This window comes from Melanerpes formicivorus, unplaced genomic scaffold, assembly GCF_026170545.1.
Source record: "Melanerpes formicivorus ecotype bairdi unplaced genomic scaffold, bMelFor1.0.p_v2 SCAF_81, whole genome shotgun sequence".
NCBI classification, from domain to species: Eukaryota; Metazoa; Chordata; class Aves; order Piciformes; family Picidae; genus Melanerpes; species Melanerpes formicivorus.
Window position 1 is genome coordinate 1990220 of NW_027142433.1, and position 25873 is coordinate 2016092.

Sequence of the window (25873 nt, forward strand, 5' to 3'; positions counted from 1 at the left end):
AGCATCTCCCCAGGCAGTGGGCCTGACCTGGCCTGGTTTGTTGTTCACTGTTGCCTTGCTCCACAACTGCCCCGGAGTTAACGTCCCAAAGGGTCCCCACGGCTGCTGCTGCTTTAGATAAAGAGACAAAAGGGCAGGGAGCTGCTGGGCTGCTGGCTCAGATAAGGAGCTGCAGGAAGCAAGGTCCCCAGGCTAGTGGCTGAGGTCCTGTTCATGGTGGAGGTCCTGCTCCTGGCACAGGTCTTGCTCCTGGCACAGGTCTTGCTCCTGGCACAGGTCCTGCTCCTGGCACAGGTCCTGCTCCTGGCACAGGTCTTGCTCCTGGTGGTTCCTCTTCACAGTGGAGGTTGAGCTGAAAATAAAGCTGGGGACAGACTTCTGAGCAGGGCTGTTGTGACAGGACAAGGGGGGATGGTTTGAACTCAAAGAGGGAGATTCAGGCTGGAGAGAAGGGAGAGGTGTTTAATGCTGAGGGTGGTGAGACCCTGGCTTTGGTTGCCCAGAGAGGTGGGAGATGTCTCATCCCAGCAGGTCAGGCTGACCTGCTCCAGTTGCAGCTGTCCCTGCTGACTGCAGGGGGGTTGGACTGGATGACTTTTCAGGGTCCCTTCCCATGCAAAACCTGTCTGTGACTCCATGACTCAGTTCCTTGTCCCCCCCTTGCAGGCAGGGAAACCAGGATCACAATGGCACCACATGTTCCCCGTGACATGGCTGTGGCCAGGCGCGTTGGTAGCCCCCAGCCCTGCTCCTGCCCCACAGGACATGGTTGCTCCATGTGTCCACCCAGGAAGCAGCTCGCTGAGGATGCCCTGGGGCACTGGTCAGGGCATTCTTCTACTTGCTTCATACCTTCTCATTCCTTCGAAAGAGCTTCTGGGCTGAGGGGCAGAGAGACCCCGGGATGGGTCAGGTCTTGCCTGGGGCTGCAGCCACTCCCTGTGCCCAGGGAAAGGTTTGATGGGGAGATGCCATCAGGAGAGAATGTTTGCATCTGCATTCAGCTGCAGCCAGCTGCTCCACCCTGCGTGCTGCCCGAAGGTTCCTCACCCCTGCTCCTCCTCTGGTTTTGCAGCCCAAGTCCTTTCCTCCTGGCTCGGGAGAGGCAGGGACCTGTAGGAGCGAGGCCAGAGGAGGCCACAGCAGGGCTGGGAGGGCTGGAAGCCCTCTGCTGGGAGCCCAGGAGGCAGTTGGGGTTGTTCAGCCTGAAGAGATTTGTTCCAGGGAGGCCTTCTGGCGGCGGCAGAGCGGTGCAACGCACTGCCCAGCCGAGCCGCCAGGGGGCGCTGCAGAGACGACACGATCCCCGCCCCGCCCCCAGAACCGGCTCCGCCCACCCGCGCATGGCCACGCCCCCGGGTCTGGTCCCCAGGCAGAGCGGGGCAGGGGTTGTAGGCTGGAGCAGTAGGACAAGGTAGGGCTGGCAGGTAGGAGCAGGCAGGAACAGGCAGGGCTGGCAGGTAGGAAAAGGCAGGAACAGGCAGGGCTGGCAGGTAGGAAAAGGCAGGAACAGGCAGGGCTGGCAGGTAGGAGCAGGCAGGAACAGGCAGGGCTGGCGGGTAGGAGCAGGCAGGAACAGGCAGGGCTGGCAGGTAGGAGCAGGCAGGGATTGTAGGCAGGAGCAGAGAGGTTTTGCAGACAGGAATAGGCAGGGTTTGCAGGTAGGAGGAGACAGGAGCAGGCAGGGCTTGCAGGCAGGACTTGCAGGCAGGAGCCACCATGTCCCTAAGCTGCTCATCTAAAGGTCTCTTGAAGCCCTCCAGGGGTGGTGACTCCAGCACCACCTCCCTGGGCAGCCTGTCCCAGTGCCTGATGACCCTGTTGGTCGATGTGGAGAAAGACACAAGTGGGATTTATGTTTTGATACCTGCTTCCAAACACATCTCCTGGTCCCCATCAGGGGCTGCATCGGGCTCAGGGCTTCACTTCAAGATCTCTTCCATCTTTCTTCTCAAGGGTCTCCCCACCCAGCCCTGCCCATCAGATGAAATTACATGAACCCAAACTCCCATCCTGTCCCCACCTCACCTACCTCGTAGTCACCACACCAGAAGCCACCCACAAGGGTGAATAGCTCACAGATCATAGAATGGCTCAGAGCTCATCTACTCCAACCTCCCCACCACGGGCAGGGACACCACTCAACCAGCCTCAGCTGCTCAAGGCCTCATCCCGCCTGTGAGTTCCCTGGAGAGGCAGGAGACTGTTTGCTCGTGCAGAAGCCACCCCTGTGCTCTTTTATGACTCCCTGAGGTTATTAAAGGGGACAAAGTTTGGCTTGGCCTTTGGCTGCAGCTTTATCTGAGGAGTGGCAGTGCCAGGGGGTGTCCCAGCTCCTGGACTTCGCCCAGCGTTGCCCAGCCTTGGGCTCCAAGCCAGGCAGGAGAGATCACGCAAGTGGCCAAGGCTGCTGCGTGTGACAGCCTGCTGGCACCACAGCCCAGGCTGATGTGGCACCCAGCCACAGCTGCAGCACCGACACGGCCTCTGGGGGCATCTGTGAAGGTGGGAAGCAGGGTGGGGGAAAACATTTCCTCCCCCAGAGAGAAGGGATGCAAGGGTGCCACCAGCACTGGGCAGAGGGAGCACCCCTGGCAGGAGCAGCAGAGCCTCTCCAGCACCTTTCAGGGAGCAGCACTGGTTTCTGCTGCCCTGAACCACACAGAACCCCAGCGTGGTGGGGTGGGAAGGGACCTGAGATCATCCAGCAGGGGCACCCACAGCAGCTTGCCCAGCATCACGATGCCCAGCTGGGTTTGAAAGCTCTCCAGAGAGGAAGAGCAACCCTGGGCTCCTGCTGTGTGTTTCAGGGTGGCAAAGCCAAGGTCTGCTGAGCATTGAAGGCTGGAGCTGTGCTCCTGCAGGGATCCAGAGTGGCACAGGCAGGGACGTCCCGAGGCAGGAAGGTGAAGGTGGATGCTGAGCCGGCTGATGCGGGGCCAGCAGGGGCGCTGGGGTGGGCGCAGCGCCGTGGGACCGGGTGCCACTGGGAAAGCGCAGCGGCTGTTGGACCAGAGGCCAGCCCAGGAATGTGCAAGCTGGCGTTTGCTCCGGGATCACTGCCATCGTCATCCGAGCGGGAAGGCTCACCCGGAACGCAGGGCAGGGCCGGCAGCACCGCTGGGACCTCCTGCTGCAGGCAGCCTGCGCCTGCAGGGCTGCTGAGCACAGGCACGGACCCAGCACCTCCACGCAGCAATGGGCTGGCTGAGAGGGCCGATGAGGCTGGCACAGGGTCATGGAATCATTTGGGATGGAAGAGACCTTCCAGAGAAGGCTCCCAGGAGACCTCATTGTGGCCTTCCAGGATCTGCAGGGGGCTCCAAGAAAGCTGGGGAGGGACTTGTGAGGGTGTCAGGGAGGGACAGGACTGGGGGGGATGGAGCAGAACTAGAAGTGGGGAGATTGAGATTGGCTGTGAGGAAGAAGTTGTTGCCCATGAGGGTGGTGAGAGCCTGGCACAGGCTGCCCAGGGAGGTGGTGGAAGCCTCTTCCCTGGAGGTGTTTGCAGCCAGGCTGGATGTGGCTGTGAGCAACCTGCTGTGGTGTGAGGTGTCCCTGGCCATGGCAGGGGGTTGGAGCTGGCTGAGCCTTGAGCTCCCTTCCAACCCTGGCAGCTCTGTGATTCTAAGATCATCAAGCCCACACGGCACCGTGGGGTGGCCAGGAGGGTTAATGGAGCTGTTGAAGGGTGGCACATGGGACAAGAGCAAGGCAGGGGCTGAGGGAGTGGACAGGGACATCTCTGAGAATGAAAATGGAGGCACATGAGCACGGAGGCAACATGGATTTGAGTGAAGTGGGAGATGAAAGGCCCCCAGCACCATGCTGGTGCATCACTGGTGGCTGAGACCACCCGGTGGGCAGCCCTCCAGGACGGGGCTCGGCCAGCTGCCAGCCCCTTTGGCAGGGACAGGGCTTAGTCACCTCTCTCTGACACGTTTGATGTTTGCTCTCCTTCCCAAACACTTCAGTCAAACAACTCTGTGCTCTTACGTGCAGGGAGCATGTCTGCAGCTGGCTGAGAATGTCCTCTCGTGGTGGCAGCTCCCACCGAGCCGTGGGCAGGACTTGAGTGGGATCTCCTAAACCCATCTTTGTTAACCCAATCCACCCTGAACCACCGAGGAGCTAAACCTTACTGCCCCAGAGAACGTTTGGGGCTCTGCCAGCATTGAGGGGAAGGGCCAAGCCCCCTCATCCCAAGCCTGAGGTGGCTCCTGGGATCCTGATCTCTGTGGTGCTGATCATGGAGGGGGTTGAAGGCATCAGCCTGGTGAATGATGAAAGTAAGGATTAAAGGGCAGAGGAGGGGGGGACAAAACACCCCGTTGGCTTTTTTGGCAGGTGATGAAAGGAAGGCTTAGCAGCAGCTGCCAGTTGGGAGCTGGCAGAGGGACGACTGTGGGTCCAACTCCATCCCAGGATTCCTGGGAAGGCAGCCACAGTGCATCCCAAGCATGGCCACCCTCCCTGGGACAGATCCCTGGGCTTCCTGAGCATCCCTGCTGCTTCTCTGGGCCAAGAGCAGGATGGCAAACTGAGCCCAGCCAGGAAACCTGTGGGGAGAGTGAAGTTTTCATAGAGTCCCAGCATGGTGTGGTTGGAAGGGACCTCTGGAGATCATCCACTCCAAATCCCTTGCTCCAGCAGGGCACCCCCAGCAGCTTGCCCAGCAGCACAATGCCCAGCTGGCTTTGGAAGCTCTCCAGACCAGGAGACTCCACAACCTCTCTGGGCAGCCTGCTCCAGGCCTCCAGCACCCTCACAACAAACAAGTTTCTCTTCATCTTTAGATGGAACTTCCTGGGTTCCAGTTTGTGCCCATTGCCCCTTGGGCACCACTGAGCAGAGTCTGGCCCCATCCTGTTGTCCCCCACAGGTCCTTCAGCTGTTGCTGAGCATTGCTCAGCTCCCCTCTGGGGCTGCTCTTCTGCAGGCTCAACAGCCCCAGGTCACAGAGCTGCTCCAGGCCCCTCAGCATCTTTGCAGCCTCCCCTGGACTCTCTCCAGCAGTTCCCTGTCTCTCCTGAACTGGGGAGCCCAGAACCGGACCCAGTGCTCCTGCTGAAGCCTCACCAGGGCAGCGCAGAGGGCGACCATCACCTCCTGTCACATTGCCAAGGTAATGCTGCTGCTGAGGAGCTGCTGCAGCAGCGACAGAAAGGAGCCTTCGGCTGCTTTGCAGTTGCCTCCAAGCCAGATCTGGCCACAGATGGGGCCGTGTGGCCAGACCGGCTGCGAGATACAATCTGAGCGCTCCAGCGGAGCCGCAGACTTTAGTTGCTAACAGAGACAGCAAATTAACCGCGCTTAATTGGGAGGGTCACCACACAATGGTCCCACCTGCTCCTGCCATCTGCCACCCCTCTACCTGCTGCAAAAGAAGCCTTTTTGCCACCCCCACCCCCTTCCCTCCCAGCACCGTGGGGCTCGTTAAGTCCTGTCAGATCTTATCAGGGCTGCAGCAGCAGGACAATGGGCAGGGAGAGCCGAGCTGAGGAACTCCTGCAGGCTTTGGGAAGCTTTCCTTGCTGTGGCCAACGGGACCGTGGGGCTGCTGGAACTGGTGCCCATGGTCCACGCTGGAAAACAAGTTCCAACCTGGTTCGGTTCGGTTCTGTTCTATTCTATTCTATTCTATTCTATTCTATTCTATTCTATTCTATTCTATTCTATTCTATTCTATTCTATTCTATTCTATTCTATTCTATTCTATTCTATTCTATTCTATTCCCAGAGCCTGTTTTCCTGCTGACTAATGAAGTGACCATCCCTGGAGGTATGTAAAAGCGATGTGGTGCTGAGGGGCACGGCTGAGCACCAGGCTCGGTAGAGCTACAGAACGCTTGGACTCCGTGAGCCGGAAGGTCCTTTCCAACCAAAACCCGTCTGGGATTCTCCAGAGCTGTGGTTGAGGGGCAGGCTTTGCAGTGCTGGGTTGCTGTTTGGACTCGGGGATCCCTCAGTGCTCTCCTCCAGCCCAGGATGGCTCTGTGGTTGTGGGACCCTGCCCTGCTCCTCGCCCCTCGGCTGTCCTCCCCGGCAGGCTCCAGCGCACATCGCCTCGGGGAAGCGGCTGGTGAGGAGCAGAAGGAAAATGCCAACACAAGCAAACCTTCCCAGCACACCCTGCCGAAAGCTCCCCGCCAGGGACCACCGAGGGTCCCGTCTGCAGCCCCGCAGCCGCGGTGGGGCCGAGCCAGCTCGCCATCCCGGCTGGGTTTTGGCGCTTTGCTGAGGGAGGATGGAGGCTTTTAGGTGTGACAGCTGAGCAAGCGTGATCTTTGACATGGCTCCCATTAGAAGGAATCCTCCCCGGAGGTCTCCTGGGCTGAGGCAGGCCATATGGCAGCAGAATTAAGTTGCTGGAGAAACACCAAGTTCACTTGGAAACCCTGCGGAGGGCCCGGTGAGGGTGAGGTGCTGCTCACCCCCCCCCAGGCAGGCAGCTGGCCCAGGAGGGGCTGGGGGAGCAGGTCTCCTCCACCAGGCTCAGACATCCATGGTTTAGCTAAGTCAGCATCAGCAGAGCAAGCTTGAGCTGCAGAGCCAGCTGCAGAGTGGTCTCTGGCCAACATAACATCATCAAATCATTTGGATTGGAAGAGACCTTTGAGATCAACGACTCCAACCATGAACCCAGCTCTGCCAGGTCACCGCTAAACCAGGGCCCTCAGCACCACATCCACACCGCTCTGAACCCTCTCCAGGGATGGGGACTCCACCACTGCCCTGGGCAGGGCCTTGGCAATCCTCAGGCTGAAGAAATTGTTCCTCATGTCCAACCTAAACCTCCTCTGGGGCAACTTGAGACACTTCCCTCATGTCCTGTCTCTTGTTATTAGGGAGAAGAGACCAATCCCCACCTGCCTCCAGCCTCCTTTCAGGGCGTTGTAGAGAACCAGAAGGTCTGTCCCCCAGTCTCCTGTTCTTCAAACCCTTCACCACCTTTGTTGCCCTTCTCTGGATCTGCTCCAGCCCCTCTGCACAGTGAGCACCGTTGATAGTGTCACAGTGAGTGTGTCACCACGTCACGTTCCTGCTGAAAGCTCTGCATCAAGGCACTGTTGGCTTTCCTCAGAGCTAAGGGAGCTGTCAGGGCAAGAGGAGGGGCCAGACTCTGCTCAGTGGTGCCCAGGGACAGGACGAGGGGCAACGGGCACAAAGTGGAACCCAGGAGGTTCCATCTTGAACAGAAGAAACTTGTTTGGTGTGAGGGCGCTGGAGGCCTGGAGCAGGCTGCCCAGAGAGGTTGTGGAGTCTCCTTGTGTGGAGAGCTCCCAAAGCCAGCTGGGCATTGTGCTGCTGGGCAAGCTGCTGTGGTGCCCTGCTTTAGCAAGGGGGTTGGACTGGATGATTTCCAGAGGTCCTTTCCAACCCCCACCATGCTGAGAGTCTGTGTGGTTCAGCGCAGCTTCCCAAGATACGCTGGAGAGGCTGCAGCTGCTCCTGGCAGCCGCATTCCCTGTCCCTAGCGCCGCTCCTGCCCCTGGCACGTACCCAGGCACGGAGCCCGCAGTGCCCGTTTCCGAGAAGGTGGCACTAGGACCTGCCCGTTCCCCCTCGCCCCAGTCCCGCCCCTTACCGCAGACCACGCCCTTCCCGCACTCCCAGCCAATCAACAGGCCGTTCCCGGGGCCTCGCGCCGCGGGGTCAAGCTCGGCCGAGCTCTCAGGGAGTGGGGAGCGGCCTTATTTGCATCAACCAATGGGAAGCAATATGTAAATAAAGGCAGCGCTGGTTGGCTGGGAGCGGCTGGGATAACGCGCGTGGGGGCGCCTTTGTCCCGCAGAGGCGGCGGCGTCGGGGAGCGATCGCGGCGAGTTTTGGTTACCGGCAGCGGGCACCGGGACTGGCACCGGGAGCGGCACCGGCCCGCGGCTGCACTATGACTCTGGAGGAGCTGCCCGGGGATCAGCGCACCGCCGGGAGGTAAGGTACGGGTGCGGGTGCCGTATACGGGGTGCTGTCGGAGGAAGTGTCGGTGCCCGGTTGGACGGTGGTGGCAGCGGCTTTGTCTATACTTGTCCCGGCGGCAGGATGGAGCAGGCGGGGGACGCGCTGGAGGAGGTGCTGAGCAAAGCGCTGAGCCAGCGGAGCCTCACCCTCGGTGTCTACGAGGCTGCCAAGCTGCTCAACGTGTGAGTGACCCCCATCCCCTCACTGCCCGTCTTCACCTCGGTGTCCCCGCCGGTAACCGCGGCTGTCGTGTCCCTCAGGGACCCGGATAACGTCGTGCTGTGCTTGCTGGCGGCGGACGAGGAGGAGGCGGGGGACGCGGCTCTGCAGATCCACTTCACCTTAATCCAGGCTTTTTGTTGTGAAAACGACATCAACATCCTCCGCGTCAGCAACCCGGCGCGGCTGGCCCAGCTCCTGCTGCCGGCCACCGGCACCGAGCCGCCCACCGACCTCCACTGCGTCTTGGTCACGGTGAGCAGCCCACCGCCACCCGGAGCCCTGGCGCCTCGGGGCTCTTCGCCAGCCCCGCCGCCGGGGGTGCGGCAGATGGGGGACTGCCCCGTTGGCAGGCCTCGAGCCACCGGTTGCATCTCCCCGGTGGGCGCGGGGAGGGAGCGGGGGTGGCTGTCCCTGTCTGCCGGGCGTCCCCTGGACGGCTGTGGGGTGCTGCGGTGGGGCGGCAGGTGCCGGGGCTGCTAGGCAGAACCAGTCTTTCCAGTAAGCGCTGATGAAGGTGTGGAGCACGGAGCCTTCCTCCATGCGAAGCCCGGAATCCAGCGCCATTCCAGTCTGGCACTGGGAACAACCGGAACTGGCCGCGCCTGGGGCACGGTGACGGCGGCGGCCGCGGCCCTCGCTCGGGGCGCTGACCCGCGTCCCGTCGCAGCCTCCAGCTCGGCCAAGCTCCCGGCGCACCGCCGCGGCTCCAGCGCAGCCTCCTGCAGAATCCCACCGCCAGGGACACTCCGTGCCTCGTTGTTCCGCGGGCCGCTCCTGCCCGGCGAGGCTCCCACCCGCTGGCTTAGTCGCCTCTTTGCTTTTTTTTTCGGTGCTTTTGGAGTATTTTGGCCGCGGGGAGGGCTCGGCAGAACCCACCAGGGTCCCACGGAACGCGGGAGGAGGCTCCAGCAGAACGCCCAAGGAAGCTCTTGGCCTTATTTTGGTGGAGCTCTTTTGCACCACCAAGGGTCCCACGGGACCTCACAGGCTCCAAACTTACTTTTTTTTTCCCCTTATTTTTTTTTTTTAACCCTTTTGGAGGTGTTTTTTTGACACGGTGAAGGTCCCACGGGACCCTCCCAAGGCTCCTCCAAACGCCTTTTTTGTCTGTTTAGTTTTATCTGCACAATAAGGGCTCCGACAGACCCTGTCAGGGTCCCACAGCACCTCCAGGGCCGTCCCCCCTCTGCCCCCCAGCCCTCTCTTTTGCTTATCTTGGTGGTTTTCGCTCTGCACAACAAGAAGGGCCCAGGACAACTTCTCTTCCTTTTTGGTTAGGAAGTTTTTGGTGGCTTTTGAGGCATTTTGGGGTTGAACCTGGCCGGGTGTCTGACAGGAGCTGGGAGAGACCCACGGGATCTGCAGGGACACAAGGAAACTACTTCCTTATTCCCCGTGTTTTGGTTGGGGTTTGGGGTTTTTTTTCCCCCTTCTTTTTTTCTTCCCCTTCACGGTGAGGACCCCGCAGGAACTGCCAGGATCCAGGGAAACAACTCCTGATGTTTGTGGGGTTCCTGCTGCTTGGGGACGGCCCCCCACAGCCTGCAAGCCCACCTACACCTCTCTGCTTGCCTTTTGCCGACCACCCCCTCCCCAACTTCTCCTCCTGGATTTTCCCCTTCTGCTTTTCCCCTTTCTTTTGCTTTCTTTGCCTTTTTTGGTCTTTTATGTTTTTACCTTTTCTTGTCTTTATTTTTTTAACCTTTTTTTGGTCTTCTTTTTGGCCCTTTTTTAGTCTCTTTTCCCCCCCCCCCTTTTTGGTCCTTTTATTTTTTTACCCTTTTTGGGGGTTTTTAACCCTTGTTTGATGTTTTGTTTTAACTCTTTTTGGGTCTCTCTTTTCCTTTTTAACCCTTTTTTGGTCTCTCTTTTTTAACCCTTTTTTGGTCATTTTTTTAAAAACCCATTTTTGGGTCTTTTTTTTAACCCTTTTTGGGTCTCTCTCTTTTTCTTTTTAACCCTTTTTGGGTCTCTCTTTTTCTTTTTAACCCTTTTTGGGTCTCTCTTTTTCTTTTTAACCCTTTTTGGGTCTCTCTCTTTTTTTTTAATCCTTTTTTGGTATTTAATTTTTTTACCCTTTTGGTTTTTTTTTTAACCTTTTTTTTTGGGTCTCCTTTTTTATTTTGCTTACTCTTTTTTGTCTTTGCTTTTAAACTTATTTTTAACCCTTTTGTGTCCTCCTTTTTTCCCCCCCCTTTGTCTTTTTTTTACCCTTTTTTGGGGTTGTTGGTTTTTTTTAACCCCTTTTTTGTCTTTTTTAATCCTTTTTTTTTTGGTCCTTTGTTTTACCCTTTTTTAACCCTTCCCCCCCCTACCCCCCTTTTTTTTTAAACCCCTTTTAGGGTCCTTTTTTTAAACTTTTTTTTGTCCTTTTTTAACCTTTTTTTTTTGTCTTTTTTTAACCTTTTTTTTGGTCTTTTTTTAACCTTTTTTTTTTGTCTTTTTTTAACCTTTTTTTTTTGTCTTTTTTTAACCTTTTTTTTTTGTCTTTTTTTAACCTTTTTTTTGGTCTTTTTTTTAACATTTTTTGGATCTTTTTTTAACCTTTTTTTTTGCCTTTTTTAACCTTTTTTTTTGTCCTTTAACTTTTTTTTTTGGGTCATCTTTTAGTTTTTGTGTTTCTTTAATTATTTATTTGGTTTTGGTTTCTCCCCCATCCTTTTTTTACTCTTTTCTTTCTCCTTCCCCTTCCTTTCCCCCTCCCCTCAGCCCTGCATCCCCGAGGCTGCTCTCCTTGCCCTGGCAGCAGCAGGTTCCCTCCTCCCTCCCCTGCCTCTCTCCAGCGCTGCTTTTTTCTGCTGTGCTGCTGGGATGTTGTTGGTGCTGTTGCCTGCATGGGGAGGGAGGGAGGGCTGTTGTTTGTGCTCCTCTGTTAAATGCCCCTCTCCTCTTTCCCTTTCCAGAACCCCCACTCATCGCAGTGGAAGGATCCAGCACTGAGTCAGCTGATGTGCTTCTGCCGGGAGAGTCGCTACATGGACCAGTGGGTGCCGGTGATTAACCTCCCCGAGCGGTGACCTCCACCCTCCCCCAGCTCCACTCCAAAAAGTTTTCTTTTGGCAATACTTTTATAGCAAGTTGCTCAGGAATTAACTCCCTGGTTTCCCCCCCCTCCCCCCTTCCTCCACACTTCTCCCCAGCGTGGGAATGGGGGGGGAGAAAGGCAAAAAAAAACCCCAACCAACCCAACAAAAAACAAACCCCAAACCCACAACAAACCAAAATCTGAAGCTAAAGGTGATATTGAGAAGGGGGGAGGCTGAGGTTGAGCTGTGTGTTGTGTGAGACTGGAGAGAAGCAACCTGGAGGAGATGGAGAATGAGCATGGACGTGGAAGGAGGAGGAGGAGGAGGAAGAGCAGCGCTGCCAGAGGAAGGAGCCCTGCCCCACGTTGGGAGGGTTACAAACTCCCCAACACCCCCAGCACAGGGAGGGGAGGTTGGAATTCTATTTTTTTGGTGTTTTTTTTCAAGTGCAACTTAAAAAAGTTCCTGGTTTGAAGACCTTAAAGCAAATAAATTAAAGCAACAAAAAAAGCAGTGACAAAAAAGTGACAAAAAAAAGACAAAAAAGGACAAAAAGGACAAAAAAAAGACAAAAAAGGCAACAGAAAAGGATAAAAAAAAGGACAAAAAGGACAAAAACAGACAAAAAAGGCAACAGAAAAGGATAAAAAAAGGAAAAAGGGCAAAAAAAGGACAAAAAAGGGCAAAAAAAGGACAAAAAAGGGCAAAAAAAGGACAAAAAAGGACAAAAAGGACAAGAAAAAAGACAAAAAAGGCAACAGAAAAGGACAAAAAAAAGATAAAAAGGACAAAAAAAGACAAAAAAGGCAACAAAAAAGGACAAAAAGAGGAAAAAGGGCAAAAAAAGGACAAAAAAGGACAAAAAAAAGACAAAAAAGGCAACAAAAAAGGACACAAAAAAGGAAAAAGGGCAAAAAAAGGACAAAAAAGGACAAAAAAGGACAAAAAAAAGACAAAAAAGGACAAAAAAGCAACAAAAAAATGACAAAAAGCAGCAAAAAAGCCACAAAAAAAGCCACAACCACAAAAAAGGTTAATCAGAAAGCTTTTTAAGGTGATTTTATTGTATTTTTGGGCTGTTGATTCTCCAGGTTTTTATGCTGAGATATTCTAATAAGTTATTTTATGATGGGGGGGGGGGGTGGGGGTGGGGGTGAGGGGGGAAAGCCAAACACAGAATTATTTATACTCAGAAGCTGCCCTGCAGCAGTTGGTTCCCAACCACCTGTCCTGAACAGTTGGCTGCCCCAAGCAGCTCTGTTGAAGAATGGTTTGCAGTTCGAGAGAGGATTGGGGGTTGGTTTTTTTTCTGGGGGGGGGTGGGGAAGGGTGTTTGAAGTTTTTTGGCTTTGTTTTTATTTTGGAAATAAAAGTTTGAAACTCCAACCTTTGGCTCTTTGGGTTCTGTACTTTTTGTTGTTGTTTGGTTGGTTTTTTTCCCCCTTGTTTTGTTCTGTTTTAAGGAGTGTGGAGTTTCAAAGCTGCTCCTTGGGCAGCTGCTTCCTTCTGCTGGCCACGGGCAAGGTCCTGTGGCGCTGGTCCGGGGTGGTTTCGTCTTGGCTCCTCCCAAGCTATTAAATGCAAAAGCAGCTGAAGTGCTGCAGGAAATGGAGCGGGGGGGGGGGGAGGAACAGATTGGACTTTTGCTTCAGTTTTGCCACTCCACAGCAGAGTTGGGAAGAGAAAAACAGGAGGGGAAATGTTATTTTGGAGACTCCAAGCCTCCTGCAGAGCCTGAAGGGAAACCCGAGCCCTCAGAGCAGGAAAACTTGATCCGACGTTTCCCTTCCCGGGATGGTGCCTGTCCAAGGCTTGGTGCAATCCCTCCTGGATTTGTTCCCTCAGCGCCCCTGGGGTGAGGAGGGTTCTGTGCCAGGCTCCTCTTAGTGCTGGCACACAGAAAAGAGAAGGCAGAAGTGTCCCTCCAGCCTGCAGGGGAGCAGGAGGATGGCTTCCCGGTGCCCCTCCGCCCACGCCGCCGCTGCCCCGGGGACGCCGGTGACCTACATCAGGGATCCCTAATTGCACCTGTGCCACGCCTGGGCAGCCTGCAGAGGTGGGTGGAGGAGAAGTACCTCATGAAGTTCAACCAGGGCAGGTGGAAGGTCCTGCACCTGCAGAGGAAGAACCCCCAGCACCACTGCAGGTGAGGGGTGACCCGCTGGGAAGCAGCTCTGCAGAGAAGCAGCTGGGGGTGACGGTGGACAACAAGTTGCCCATGAGGCAGCAATGTGTCCCCGTGGCCAAGAAGGCAAATGGTCTCCTGGGGTGCATGAAGAGTGTGGCCAGCAGGTTGAAGGAGGTTCTCTTGCCACTCTGGGGAGGCCACAGTTGGAGCACTAGGTCCAGTTGTGGGCTCCCCAGATTGAGAGAGAACCGCTGGGGAGAGTCCAGGGGAGGCTCCAGAGATGCAGAGGGGCCTGGAGCAGCTCTGGGAGGAGAAAAGGCAGAGAGAACCCTGGGGCTGTTGAGCCTGCAGAAGAGCAGCCTGAGAGGGGATCTGCTCAGTGCTCAGCAAGAGCTAAAGGGTAGTTGCCCAGGAAGGTTGTGGATACCCCCTCCCTGGAGGTGTTCAAGGCCAGGTTGGATGAGGCCTTGAGCAGCCTGGGCTCGTGGAAGGTGTCCCTGCCCACAGCAGGGAGGTTGGAACCAGATGAGCTCTAAGGTCCCTTCCAACCCAAACCCATGCCATGCTTCCATGCCAGTACATTTAGAAGAAATAGTATAGCACAACTCTGGCCTCCAAGCCCCATGAGGAGCAGCTGATGATGTCAACTCTTCTACCTTAAGCCATTGTTTTCATCCCATGCCTCTGATCACCGAGGTGATCCTGGCCACCTACCATCAATCCTTTTGTTCTCTGTGTGGCCAAGCAACCATGAAATAGGTGCTGGCAAAAACCTTGCCCCTGAGCCATGCTGATGTCAAAAATGGCATGGAAAAAGTTGAGGAACAACAAAAAAAAGCTCTGGGACAGAGCCCTGGCTGCAGCCAGGCCAAGCTCAACCTCTTGGTGTGCCAAACGTTGGAGGGCTGCAGGAGAGGAAGGTGCCAGAAGCTCTCTGTGCCAGAAGGTCTGTATTGGAAACACAGAATTAAAGACCACTATGGACACTGCATGGTGGGTGGGGATGATGGGAGGTGGTCAAGCTGCAGCTGGAACCACAGCTGGATTACCACCAGCACCCCGAGGCTGGGCCTTAACTGGGGCTCCATGTCTGACTCACCAACCAGCACCCCACAGCTAAATCACAACGTGGTGCCCACAGCTGCATCACAGCAGTGTTCCACAGCTAGGCTGCTGTCAGCACTCAGTACAGCTGGATCACAACTGGTGCCTGCTGCAGGGGTCTTTAAAGGGCACAAAACCTGGAGAAGAGAGGCACAAAGTGCATCTCTGCAGCCCCTGGTGCAGGGGATGAGGTGAACCTGGGCAGGCTGCAGAGCTGGGCAGACAGAGCCTCGGGAAGTTCAACAACAGCAAGTGGAGGGTCCTGCAGCTGGGGAAGAGTAATCCCCTGCACCAGTACAGTGAGGAGTGACCTGCTGGGAAGCAGCTCCAAGGAGAAGGCCCTGGGAGTGCTGGTGGACAAGAAGCTCCCCAGCAGCCAGCAATGAGCCTACTGGCCTTTTTGGCCATGAGGGCCTCAGGGGTGCAGGAAGAGTGTGGCCAGCAGGGCAAGGGAGATGCCCCTCACACTCTACTCTGCCCAGGTGCAGCCATGTCTGCAGCACTGGGTGCAGTTCTGGGCTCCCCAGTTCAAGAGAGACAGAGAACTACTGCAGAGAGTCCAGGGGGGGTTACAAAGATGCTGAGGGGCCTGAAGCAGCTCTGTGAGGAGGAGAGGCTGAGAGCCCTGGGGCTGTTGAGAGCAGCCTGAGAAGGGATCTGCTCAATGCTCAGCAAGACCTAAAGGAGCTGTGGTGGGCAAGAAGATGGGGCCAGACTCTGCTTAGTGGTGCCCAGGGACAGGACAAGGGGCAAGGGGCACAAACTGGAACCCAGGAGGTTCTGACTCACCAGGAAAAACTTGTTTGTTGTGAGGGTGCTGGAGGCCTGGAGCAGGCTGCCCAGAGAGGTTGTGGAGTCTCCTCTTGTGGAGAGCTCCCAAAGCCAGCTGGGCATTGTGCTGCTGGGCAAGCTGCTGTGGCTGCCCTGCTTGAGCAGGGGGGTTGGACTGGATGATCTCCAGAGGTGCCTTCCTACCCCCACCACGCAGGAGCTCTGGGATCTTTTTCAAGTGAGACCAAGCTAGGTTCTGTGCACCTATGCACAGTGTGCAGACACCTCCCCACATCCCCGCTGCCCACCTCCGGGGCCGGGCTGCAGCCTCCTTCCGCGCCCCGAAGGGTTTGGAACACGCTGTGCTACGAAATGATGGACACAAAACACGCTGAGGAGGGATCAGTGTGGATCTGACATCATTGTTTTTCAACTTCTTGCTAGAAAAATACTCTTGATTATAAAAAATAATCTGCAGGTAGGCACAGAAGGAGTGGGAGAACTCTCCACACCAAGGCTTGGCCACGGAGCTGGAGAAGCTTGGCGAACACCGAGGTGACCTCTCCAGCTGCCTCTCAAGAGTGTGTTTTGTAGATGGTTTAATACAGGAACTGAGGAATATGTGATGGAGATTAAACAACAACAACAACAACAACCACCCAAAAGAAGTAAAAAGAAAGAAAAAGAGCAACTTGCAAGGGGTTAATACATTCTGGAGGGATTATGGCAGAGGTGGAAGAGCTTCAACCTCTGAGCAGCTGCCTCTCGGGGAGGACATCTGCAGCCAGCTCACTTTGCAATCCCTCCCAAGCTCTTCTGTTAATAGGCAATGTTGGTATAAATATGGTATTAAAAGTTGAGAGATTTTTATATATATATATATATATACAAAGGGGAGAAAATAAAAGGCTTTCTTGGGGGGGTTTTATTAGCTATGGAGAGAGAGAAAGAAAATAATCCCTTCCTGGATGGAAAAAAGGCCTCTAGGGAGAGCTGCAGAACCCTCCAGGGAGAGCTGCAGAACCCTCCAGGGGGAGCTGCAGAACCCTCCAGGGAGAGCTGCAGAACCAGCAGCTGGAGAGCATTTGGCATCTAAAAAACCCAACCAACAACAACAACCCCAAAGCCAGCTCCAAGGACTGAAGGCTTGGACTGCCCTGCACAAAGCCTGGGCAGGGAGGGGGAGGGAAGGGGCCCAGCCTGCAGCCCAGCACAGGGCACCAGGCTTCAGCCTTCACACCTCTGACAGAGGTTTTCTTTCCTTTCTGATCCTTTTGGATTCATCTGATGGATTTTTTTACCCCTATAGAGACTTTTTGAGGATTCTTTTGCCATGGTTTGATATCCTAACACAGCTTTATTGATGCTCCTGACAGGACTTTCTTATCCCAAGATGGAGTTTTGGATTCTTTTGCCATGGGTTTGTATCCTAACACAGCTTTTCTCATTCTGCTGATGGATTTTTTACCCTTAGAGAGACTTTTTTGGGATCTTCGGCCATGGTTTGGTATCCTAGCACAGATTTTCCCATTCTTCTGACAGGACTTTTTTACCCTAAGCTGGATTTTTGGGTTCTTTTGCCATGGGTTTGTATCCTAGCACAGCTTTTCTGATTCTGCTGATGGATTTCTTACCTTTAGAGAGACTTTTTTGGGTTCTTTTTGGGTTCTTTTGCCATGGTTGGATATCCTAACACAGCTTTACTGATGGATGTTTTACCCTTAGAGAGACTTTTCTGGGATTCTTTTGCCATGGTTTGTATCCTAGCACAGATTTTCCCATTCTCCTGACAGGACTTTTTTACCCTAAGCTGGATTTTTGGGTTCTTTTGCCATGGGTTTGTATCCTAGCACAGCTTTTCTGATTCTGCTGATGGATATTTTACCCTTAGAGAGACTTTTTGGGTTCTTCTGCAATGCTTTGATATCCTAACACAGATTTTCTGATCCTCCTGACAGGACTTTCTTATCCCAAGATGGAGTTTTGGGTTCTTTTGCCATGGCTTGTATCCTAGCACAGAATTTCTGATACTTCTGACAGGACTTTTTTACCCTAAGCTGGATTTATGGATTCTTTTGCCATGCTTTGATATCCTAGCACAGACTTTTTGATTCTTCTGACAGGACTTTCTTATCCCAAGATGGAGTTTTGGATTCTTTTACCATGGTTTGATATCCTAGCACAGCTTTTCTGATTCTGCTGATGGATTTTTTACCCTTACAGAGACTCTTTTGGGTTCTTCTGCCATGGTTTGATATCCTAACACAGATTTTCTGATCCTCCTGACAGGACTTTCTTATTCCAAGATGGAGTTTTGGATTCTTTTGCCATGGGTTGATATCCTAGCACAGATTTCCTGATTCTGCTGATGGATTTTTTACCCTCAGAGAGACTTTTTGGGTTCTTCTGCAATGCTTTGATATCCTAACACAGATTTTTTGATGCTCCTGACAGGACTTCTTTATCCCAAGAGGGAGTTTTGGGTTCTTTTGCCATGGTTTGTATCCTAACACAGCTTTTCTGATTCTGCTGATGGATTTTTTACCCCTAGAGAGACTTTTTGGGGATCTTTTTGGGTCCTTTTGCCATGGTTTGATATCCTAACACAGATTTATTGATCCTCCTGACAGGACTTTTTTATCCCAAGATGGAGTTTTGGATTCTTTTGCCACAATTTTGTATCCTAGCACAGCTTTTCTGATTCTGCTGATGGATTTCTTACCCTTAGAGAGACTTTTTTGGGTTCTTTTGCCATGCTTTGATATCCTAACACAGAATTTCTGATACTTCTGACAGGACTTTCTTACCCTAAGCTGGATTTATGGATTCTTTTGCCATGCTTTGATATCCTAGCACAGCTTTTCTCATTCTGCTGATGGATTTCTTACCCTTACAGAGACTTTTTTGGGTTCTTTTGCCATGGTTTGATATCCTAACACAGATTTTCTGATCCTCCTGACAGGACTTTCTTATCCTAAGCTGGATTTTTGGGTTCTTTTGCCACGCTTTGATCCCCTGACACAGCTTTTCTGATACTTCTGATGGATTTTTTTTAACCCTTCCATGCATTTTTGGATTCTTTTGCCATGGTTTTTTATCCTAACCAAGCTTTTTTTGGGGGGGCTCTAAAAGATTTCTTTACCCTAGCACAGGCCTTTTGATTCTGTTTTGCCATGGTTTTACACCCTAACACAGATCTGGAGCTTTTTTTAGGGGGGGGGATTCTTTTCACATGTTTTTACCCCCTAACACAGCTCTTTTTCTTTTAACTGGAGGAGCCAAATCAAAGCTGGAAACTCTGCTTTTGCCACCTCCCCCTAATCAAATCAAGCTGCAAATTCTTGATGGTATAGAAAAACCACCCAAAAACCTCTGGCAAGAGAAGCCAGCATGAGGAAGGCTGCAGGCAGAGCTCCCTGGAGTCCACCAACAGCTGGCAACCAGCATTTTGCAAGGTAATTTTTGCCTGATAATGCACTTTTAGATGTGTCTGCTTGTAGCCACAGGCTACTGACAGAGGCAACCCCCCTCCCCACAGCCATGATGTATAAAAGAATGCCAAACCAACGACTCTGAATCAAGTTCCCATCCCTTTTGAGAAGCTCAGGCACCTTTGGTCTTGTTTGTGTAGCAAAAAGTGAGGCCAGAACCAGCAGAAACCAAGCTCCCAAAGCTTGTCCTGCTGGTTCCACCACAGGGCACTGACACAGACTCCCATTCCCTTGGATAAGAGAGAAGTTAATTAACTCTGACACCTAATGAAGAGAGAGAGAGGAGAGAAGGAAAGCTGAAGACATGGTGAATACGCTTGGGAGAAGAGCGGCCGCTCGACCCACTGACCAGCTGGTACCTTGCAAAGGACTCTTGCTGTGCCCAGGGTGGGGCTGGGAGGAGCTGCTGCTCTCCTACAACAAAATGCAGGTCTTCTTGTCCTTGAAAGGGTTCTCAGAAGCAGGGATGCCCATTAGCAAGGGGTCTTTCTTGGCGTGTTCTTCACAGTAGAGCATTAGGTCTGCCGACGCTTTTGATACCTGCAGACGACAGGGGGGGAAGAGCAATCCCCATAAAAGAGAGTCCCAGGCTAACTGGGTTGGGTGGCAAGGGACCTCTAAAGGTCCATCCAGTCTACCCACCCTGCAGTCAGCAGGGACATCCCCAACTAGAGCTGCTCAGAACCCCAACCAACCTGACCTGCCATGGTTCCAGGCACGGGGCAGCTCCCAGCTCTCTGGGCAGCCTGGGCCAGGCTCTCACCACCCTCAGTGTCCAACATTTCTCTCTCCTCTCCAGTCTGAATCTCCCTCTTGGAGCTCAAACCATCTCCCCTTGTCCTGTCACAACAGTCCCTGCTCAAAAGTCTGTCCCCAGCTTTCTGATCAGCCCTTCTAAGACCTCAAAGGCCACCAGAAGGTTTCCCTGCAAGCTTCTCATCTCCAGGCTGAATAACCCCAATTCTCTCAGCCATTTCCCAGGACCACCCACACCAAGAGCTGCTGACAGGTGCAGAGGCCCTGCTCAGCACAGGAGAAGTGCTCAGAGGGCCCTGTCTGCTCTGAAGACATGCTGCTTGCTCTGCCTGCACCTGCAGTGGGGGGTTAGTTTGAGATCCCAGGCAAGAGCACCACCTGGCTTCTCCAGAAGGCTGAAAGTGATCAGGAGAAGGTTGAAAACAATGCAGTGGGTTCATAATGAGGAACTTCTCATCCCTAGGGATCCAGCAGGACTGGGCCAGTGACTGCACCCCAGTACTCAGCACTGATGAGGACACATCTTCAACACTGGACTCAGTTTTGGGGCTCTTCACTACAGGAAAGACACTGAGGTGCTGGAGAGGGCCCAGAGATGGGCAACAAAGCTGGGGAAGGGCCAGGAGCTTGAGCCTTGGGATGAGCAGCTGAGGGAACCATAAAGTGGTATTGCATAGGATCAGAGGGTGGGTTGAAAGAGACCTCTGAAGGTCATCCAAGTCCAACCCCCTGCTCAAGCAGGGCACCCACAGCAGCTTGCCCAGCAGCACAATGCCCAGCTGGCTTTGGGAGCTCTCCACACCAGGAGACTCCACAACCTCTCTGGGCAGCCTGCTCCAGGCCTCCAGCACCCTCACAACAAACAACTTTCTCCTCCTGTTCAGATGGAACCTCCTGGGTTCCAGTTTGTGCCCACTGCCCCTTGTCCTGTCTCTGGGCACCCCTGAGCAGAGCCTGGCCCCAGCCTCTTGCCCCCCACAGCTCCTTTAGCTCTTGCTGAGCATTGCTCAGCTCCCCTCTGGGGCTGCTCTTCTGCAGGCTCTCAGCCCCAGGGCTCTCAGCCTTTCCTCCTCACAGAGCTGCTCCAGGTCCCTCACATCTTTGTAGCCTCCCCTGGACTCTCTCCAGTAGTTCCCAGTCTCTCTTGAACTGGGGAGCCCAGAACTGGACCCAGTGCTCCAGCTGTGGCCTCAGTGGGGCAGAGTAGAGGGGAAGGAGACCCTTCCTTGACCTGCTGACCACACTCTTTTTCATGCCCCCCCAGGAGACCATTGGCCTTCTTGGCCCTGAGGGCACACTGCTGGTGATGGTGATGCACACAGACCCCCACCCCCTGCTACCTTATCCCTGCCCATCTGGAAGAGGAGGAAAGAAGAGGGCAGTGAGGGGTGGGGTGCAGGAGGCCATCTCTCACCTTTATCCTTTCTATGGAGGCTTCTATCCTGAGCTGCTGGACGGTCCTGCGGGCCTGGGTGATGTTGTTGGTGGTGCCAGCTGTTTTGCCAGACATTTTCAGTGAGGTGGGGAAGCTCTGTGTGGAAAGCCAGCAGGTTAGGTTTCCAGGAGGTGACCTGGCATGTTCAACACCTTCTACACCCAGGGGCAAGCACAGCACACTCCAAACCCCCCCAGGCCACTGTGATCCTGGGTGAGCTGCTGTGGGTACCCTGCTTCAGCAGGGGGGGTGGAGTGGGTGATCTCCACAGGTCCCTCCCAACCCTCACCATTCCAGGAGAGAGCAGAGCAGAACAGAATAGAATAGAATATAACAGAACAGAACAGAACAAACCAGGTTGGAAAAGACCTCAGAGATCCTCAAGCCCAACCTCTCACCCAACACCATCTGATCAACTCAACCTGATCACAGGGCAGTTGGCCCCTGGGGCTGTGCTGGAGCCCCTGCTGGCTGAGGAGGGAGTGGGGCTGGTGGAGCTACCTGGGAGCAGCATTCCTCTGCAGGCTTCAGCTTCCTCACACCTCAGCCTGGGGAGCAGAGCTGCTCTTCCAGAGAGCTCCCACTTCTCTGGGAGCAGGGCTGCTTTTCTGCCAGGTCCCCACTTTGGCCAGTTCAAGGCTGCTCAGCAGGCTTCAGATCTCCCAGGGTTTCCTCCCCCTCTGCAGGAAGCAGCCCTGGGCTTGCTGCCGCTCCCATGCAGCCCTCAGCAGCCAGGGGATGTCCCCTGAGCACTGCCACACAACCTCCAGCTCTGCCCTGGCAGCAGTGCAAGCACCCATGGGTGTGCTCCTCTGGCCTGGAGCCCTGCACAGCCAGCAGCACCAAACCCAGGGCACGCTCAGAGTCTCCTGCTAGGAGTCATGGAGTGCCCCAGAGACCAGAACACCAAATGTGCTCAGCCCCTGCCCTCTGCCAGTGAGCACCCCAGAACCCCAGCCTGGCAGGCACCTCTGGACACCAGGCAGTCTATCCCTCTGCCAAAGCAGGGCACCCACAGCAGCTTGCCCAGCAGCACAATGCTCAGCTGGGGTTGGGAGCTCTCCAGACAGGGAGACTCCACAACCTCTCTGGGCAGCCTGCTCCAGGCCTCCAGCACCCTCACACCAAACAAGTTTCTCCTCCTGCTCAGGTGAAACCTCCTGGGTTCCACTTTGTGCCCACTGCCCCTTGTGCTGTCCCTGGGCACCACTGAGCAGAGCCTGGCCCTATCCTGTTGTCCCCCATAGCTCTTGCTGAGCATTGCTCAGCTCCCCTCTGGGGCTGCTCTTCTGCAGGCTCTCAGCCCCAGGGCTCTCAGCTCCTCACAGAGCTGCTCCAGGCCCCTCAGCAGCTTTGGAGCCTCCCCTGGACTCTCTGCAGCAGTTTCCTGTCTGTCTTGACCAGGAGAGCCCAGAGCTGGCCCCAGTGCCCCAGCTGTGGCCTCTCTGGGGCAGAGCAGCTGGGGAAGGAGCTGTGCTAACTGGTATTTCATGCTCTGCCACTCATGGCTGCCTTCTGCTGCTCTTCTAACATCCCTGTGGTGAATCACAAAGCAAGTCACCTGCTGGGCTCCCCAGCTGCACCCTCCCCACTCCTGGGGAAGCCTGACAGAAGCAACATCAAGCAGCCCTGCAGAGCACAGCTGCCATAGGTGGGCACCAGCCAGGACTGGGATGAGGATGGACCTCCAGGACACAGAATGAACCAGGTGGGAAAAGACCTCAGAGATCATCAAGGCCAGCCTCTCACCCAGCACCATCTGAGCAACTCAACCATGGCACCAAGGGCCTCAGCCAGGCTCTTCTCAAACACCTCCAGGGCTGGGGACTCCACCCTGGGCAGCACATCCCAATGGCCAATCTCTCTTGCTGGGAACAACTTCCTCACCTCCAGCCTAAACCTCCCCTGGCACAGCCTGAGACTGTGTCCTCTTGTTCTGGTGCTGCTTGCCTGGGAGAAGAGCCCAACCCCCACCTGGCTACAACCTCCTTCAGGGAGTTGGAGAGAGCAAGAAGGTCTCCCCTGAGCCTCCTCTTCTGCAGGCTAAGCAACCCCAGCTCCCTCAGCCTCTCCTCCCAGGGCTGTGCTCCAGACCCCTCCCCAGCCTCCTTGCCCTTCTCTTCCTCACAGAGGAGCTGCCAAGGGGCAAGCAAAGCCTTCTGCTCCTGCCCAGGTAGGAGATAATTAGGCACCATGAACTCCTTACTGATCAAAACCATCCTCCTGCACCTCTCCAGCTGCATGGAGCTGAGGGGACTTTTGATGGCTCACTGCTCTGCCTCCAGGAGCAGGAGACAAGAACAGGCCCCAGAGCTACTCCCTGCTGCAGGTGCTCCACATGGCCAACTTCAGGACATCTGCTGTAAGCTCAGCACCTGTAAACCTGTCCCAGTGTGGAGCTGACAGCTCAGCCAGCCTCCAGTGGTGACTGACCTGGGGCTCCTCAGAAGCTGCCCAGGGAGGCTGTGGCTGCTCCCTCCCTGGAGGTGCTCATGGTCAGGCTGGATGGAGCTGGGAGCACCCTGCCCTGGTAGGAGGTGTCCCTGCTCATGGCACAGGGGGGACTGAAGGGTATTGAAGGTCCTTTCCAACCCAGACCACTCACAGAACTGTTCTGGTTGGAAGAGAGCTCTGAAATCCTTGAGTCCACCCTTCAGCCTGCACACTCCAAGCAAGTGAGGTGAGGTGAGGCACCAACCAGCTCAGGGCCATGGAGCACCTCAAGTGTGTCTCTTCCACCCTCTCAACCTCTCCACCCAGGGTTTCTGTCTGCAGCTGCCAGGAGAGGAGCTGCAGCAGAGCTGAGCTACCCTGAGCAGAGCAGATGTCCATGACACAGAGGCCAGAGGGGTCAGGCTGGCAGCACACACTGCTGGCTGACTCATCCTGGCTGGGCAGGAGGGCAGCTTGTAAATCCTGCTTGCTTCACCCTCACCCTTGGGTCAGCAACCTGAGCCTTGGGCTGTGGGAGTCATCTCCTGCCCCAGTGCCCCACAAGCCCCAAACTGCCCCACAACTTCCCCCTGTGCTCCAGGGAAGCCAGCTACAGACACACACACAGAATCCCAGGCTGCCTTGGGTGGGAAGGACCTTCCCAGGTCCCCCCTGCAGCCAGCAGGGACAGCTGCACCCCAGCAGGCTGCCCAGGGCCCCAACCAACCTGAGCTGCAGTGGCTGCAGGCACGGGGCAGCTCCCAGCTCTCTGGGAGCCTGGGCCAGGCTCTCACCACCCTCAGTGTCCAACACTTCTCCCTTCTCTCCAGCCTGAGTCTTCCTCTTTTAGTTCAAACCATCCCCCCTTGGCCTGTCACAGCAGGCCCAGCTCAAAAGTCCCTTTTTGAGCCACCCCAGTGTGGAAGAAACCAACCCAGAGCACTTCATTCTCCTCATGCATCTCCAGGGGCTGAGAGAGCTCTGTGGTTCCTGATGGAGTCACAGAGAGCTGAGAGAGCTCTGTGGTTCTGATCCCTGTTCCTGATGGAGTCACAGAGAGCTGAGAGAGCTCTGTGGTTCCTGATCCCTGTTCCTGATGGAGTCACAGAGCTGAGAGAGCTCTGTGGTTCTGATCCCAGTTCCTGATGGAATCACAGAGTGCTGAGAGAGCTCTGTGGTTCCTGATCCCTGTTCCTGATGGAGTCACAGAGAGCTGAGAGAGCTCTGTGGTTCCTGATCCCTGTTCCTGATGGAGTCACAGAGAGCTGAGAGAGCTCTGTGGTTCTGATCCCTGTTCCTGATGGAGTCACAGAGCTGAGAGAGCTCTGTGGTTCTGATCCCTGTTCCTGATGGAGTCACAGAGAGCTGAGAGAGCTCTGTGGTTCCTGATCCCTGTTTCTGATGGAATCAGAGTGCTGAGAGAGCTCTGTGGTTCTGATCCCTGTTCCTGATGGAATCACAGAGCTGAGAGAGCTCTGTGGTTCTGATCCCTGTTCCTGATGGAATCACAGAGCTGAGAGAGCTCTGTGGTTCCTGATCCCTGTTCCTGATGGAGTCACAGAGTGCTTTGGCTTGGAAGGGACCTTGAAGATCATCTACTTCCAAGCCCACTGCCACAGGCAGGGACATTCTCCACCAGACCAACTTGCTCAAGGCCTCATCCAGCCTGGCTCTCCACAGTCCCATCAACCCTGACCTTGAGTATTTGATGGGATGGGGTCTCTACCACCCCCCTGGGCAAGCTCTTGCAGTGTTCCACCACTTGCATTAAAGGATGAACCATTCTCTCACTGGGGCAAGCCCAGACTGACTTGGCTCAGCCTTCCCATCTCTCCCTCACCCCAAAATCTCTTTCTCCCCACTGGAGAGCTGAGAAAGGTGCAAGAAGAGGAGGGACAACCTCTGCCCCCTGGAGAGGTGAGAAAGGTGGAAGAGGAGGGACAACCTCTGCCCCCTGGAGAGGTGAGAAAGGTGGAAGAGGAGGGACAACCTCTGCCCCCTGGAGAGGTGAGAAAGGTGGAAGAGGAGGGACAACCTCTGCCCCCTGGAGAGGTGAGAAAGGTGGAAGAGGAGGGACAACCTCTGCCCCCTGGAGAGGTGAGAAAGGTGGGAGAGGAGGGAAGACCTCTGCCCCCTGGAGAGGTGAGAAAGGTGGAAGGGGAGGGAAGACCTCTGCCCCCTGGAGAGGTGAGAAAGGTGGAAGAGGAGGGAAGACCTCTGCCCCTGGAGGGCTGAGAAAGGTAGAAGAGGAGGGACAATCTCTGCCCCTGGAGAGGTGTTGAGTTTCTCTGGTGTTTCTTTCCCATCCCCCAGGAGTGACCTGGTTAGGAAGAGTTTGAGTGCTGCCTCTCCCAGCTGGTGAGGCTCTGGTAGTGAGTTCAAATGCTGCAAACCCAGCCCAAAGCAAGCCCCCCCCAGCATCTGGCAATGAGATCCTTGTCTGCCCTCCTCTGCAAACAAACACAGGCAGCACCAGCCCGAGTCCTCCTTCTAAGGTTACTAAACCTCTCCTCCAGCAGAGATTTACAAGCAACTAGGTCATCCC

The 25873-nt window shown here is 54.8% G+C and overlaps 2 protein-coding genes across 5 annotated transcripts in view; one reads left to right on the plus strand and one right to left on the minus strand.

Annotated features, from left to right (window-relative positions):
- Nucleotides 1-7782: 7782 nt before the first annotated feature.
- Nucleotides 7783-11819, plus strand: GADD45A (growth arrest and DNA damage inducible alpha). Its single transcript, XM_068164553.1, has 4 exons — nt 7783-7935; nt 8043-8144; nt 8223-8436; nt 11088-11819. Exons 1-4 carry the CDS (start codon nt 7892-7894, stop codon nt 11199-11201), a joined length of 474 nt encoding a protein of 157 aa, XP_068020654.1. The 5' UTR covers nt 7783-7891; the 3' UTR covers nt 11202-11819.
- A 424-nt stretch (nt 11820-12243) lies between these two features.
- The window catches only part of GNG12 (G protein subunit gamma 12), a 43539-nt gene continuing 29909 nt past the window's right edge, over nt 12244-25873 (minus strand). For 3 of the 4 annotated variants that reach the window (XR_010990612.1, XR_010990610.1, XR_010990611.1), the window contains exons 4-6: nt 20875-20991; nt 19064-19244; nt 12244-13099 (exon numbers count right to left, since the gene is read on the minus strand). Coding sequence is in view for 1 of the 4 variants with exons in the window: in XM_068164554.1 (XP_068020655.1) it covers nt 19119-19244; nt 20875-20970 (222 nt within the window). In the remaining 3 variants the exon portion in view is untranslated. Of the gene's footprint in view, nt 13100-15609; nt 19245-20874; nt 20992-25873 lie in introns of those variants that run through there. The other variant, XM_068164554.1, reaches the window with a different exon arrangement.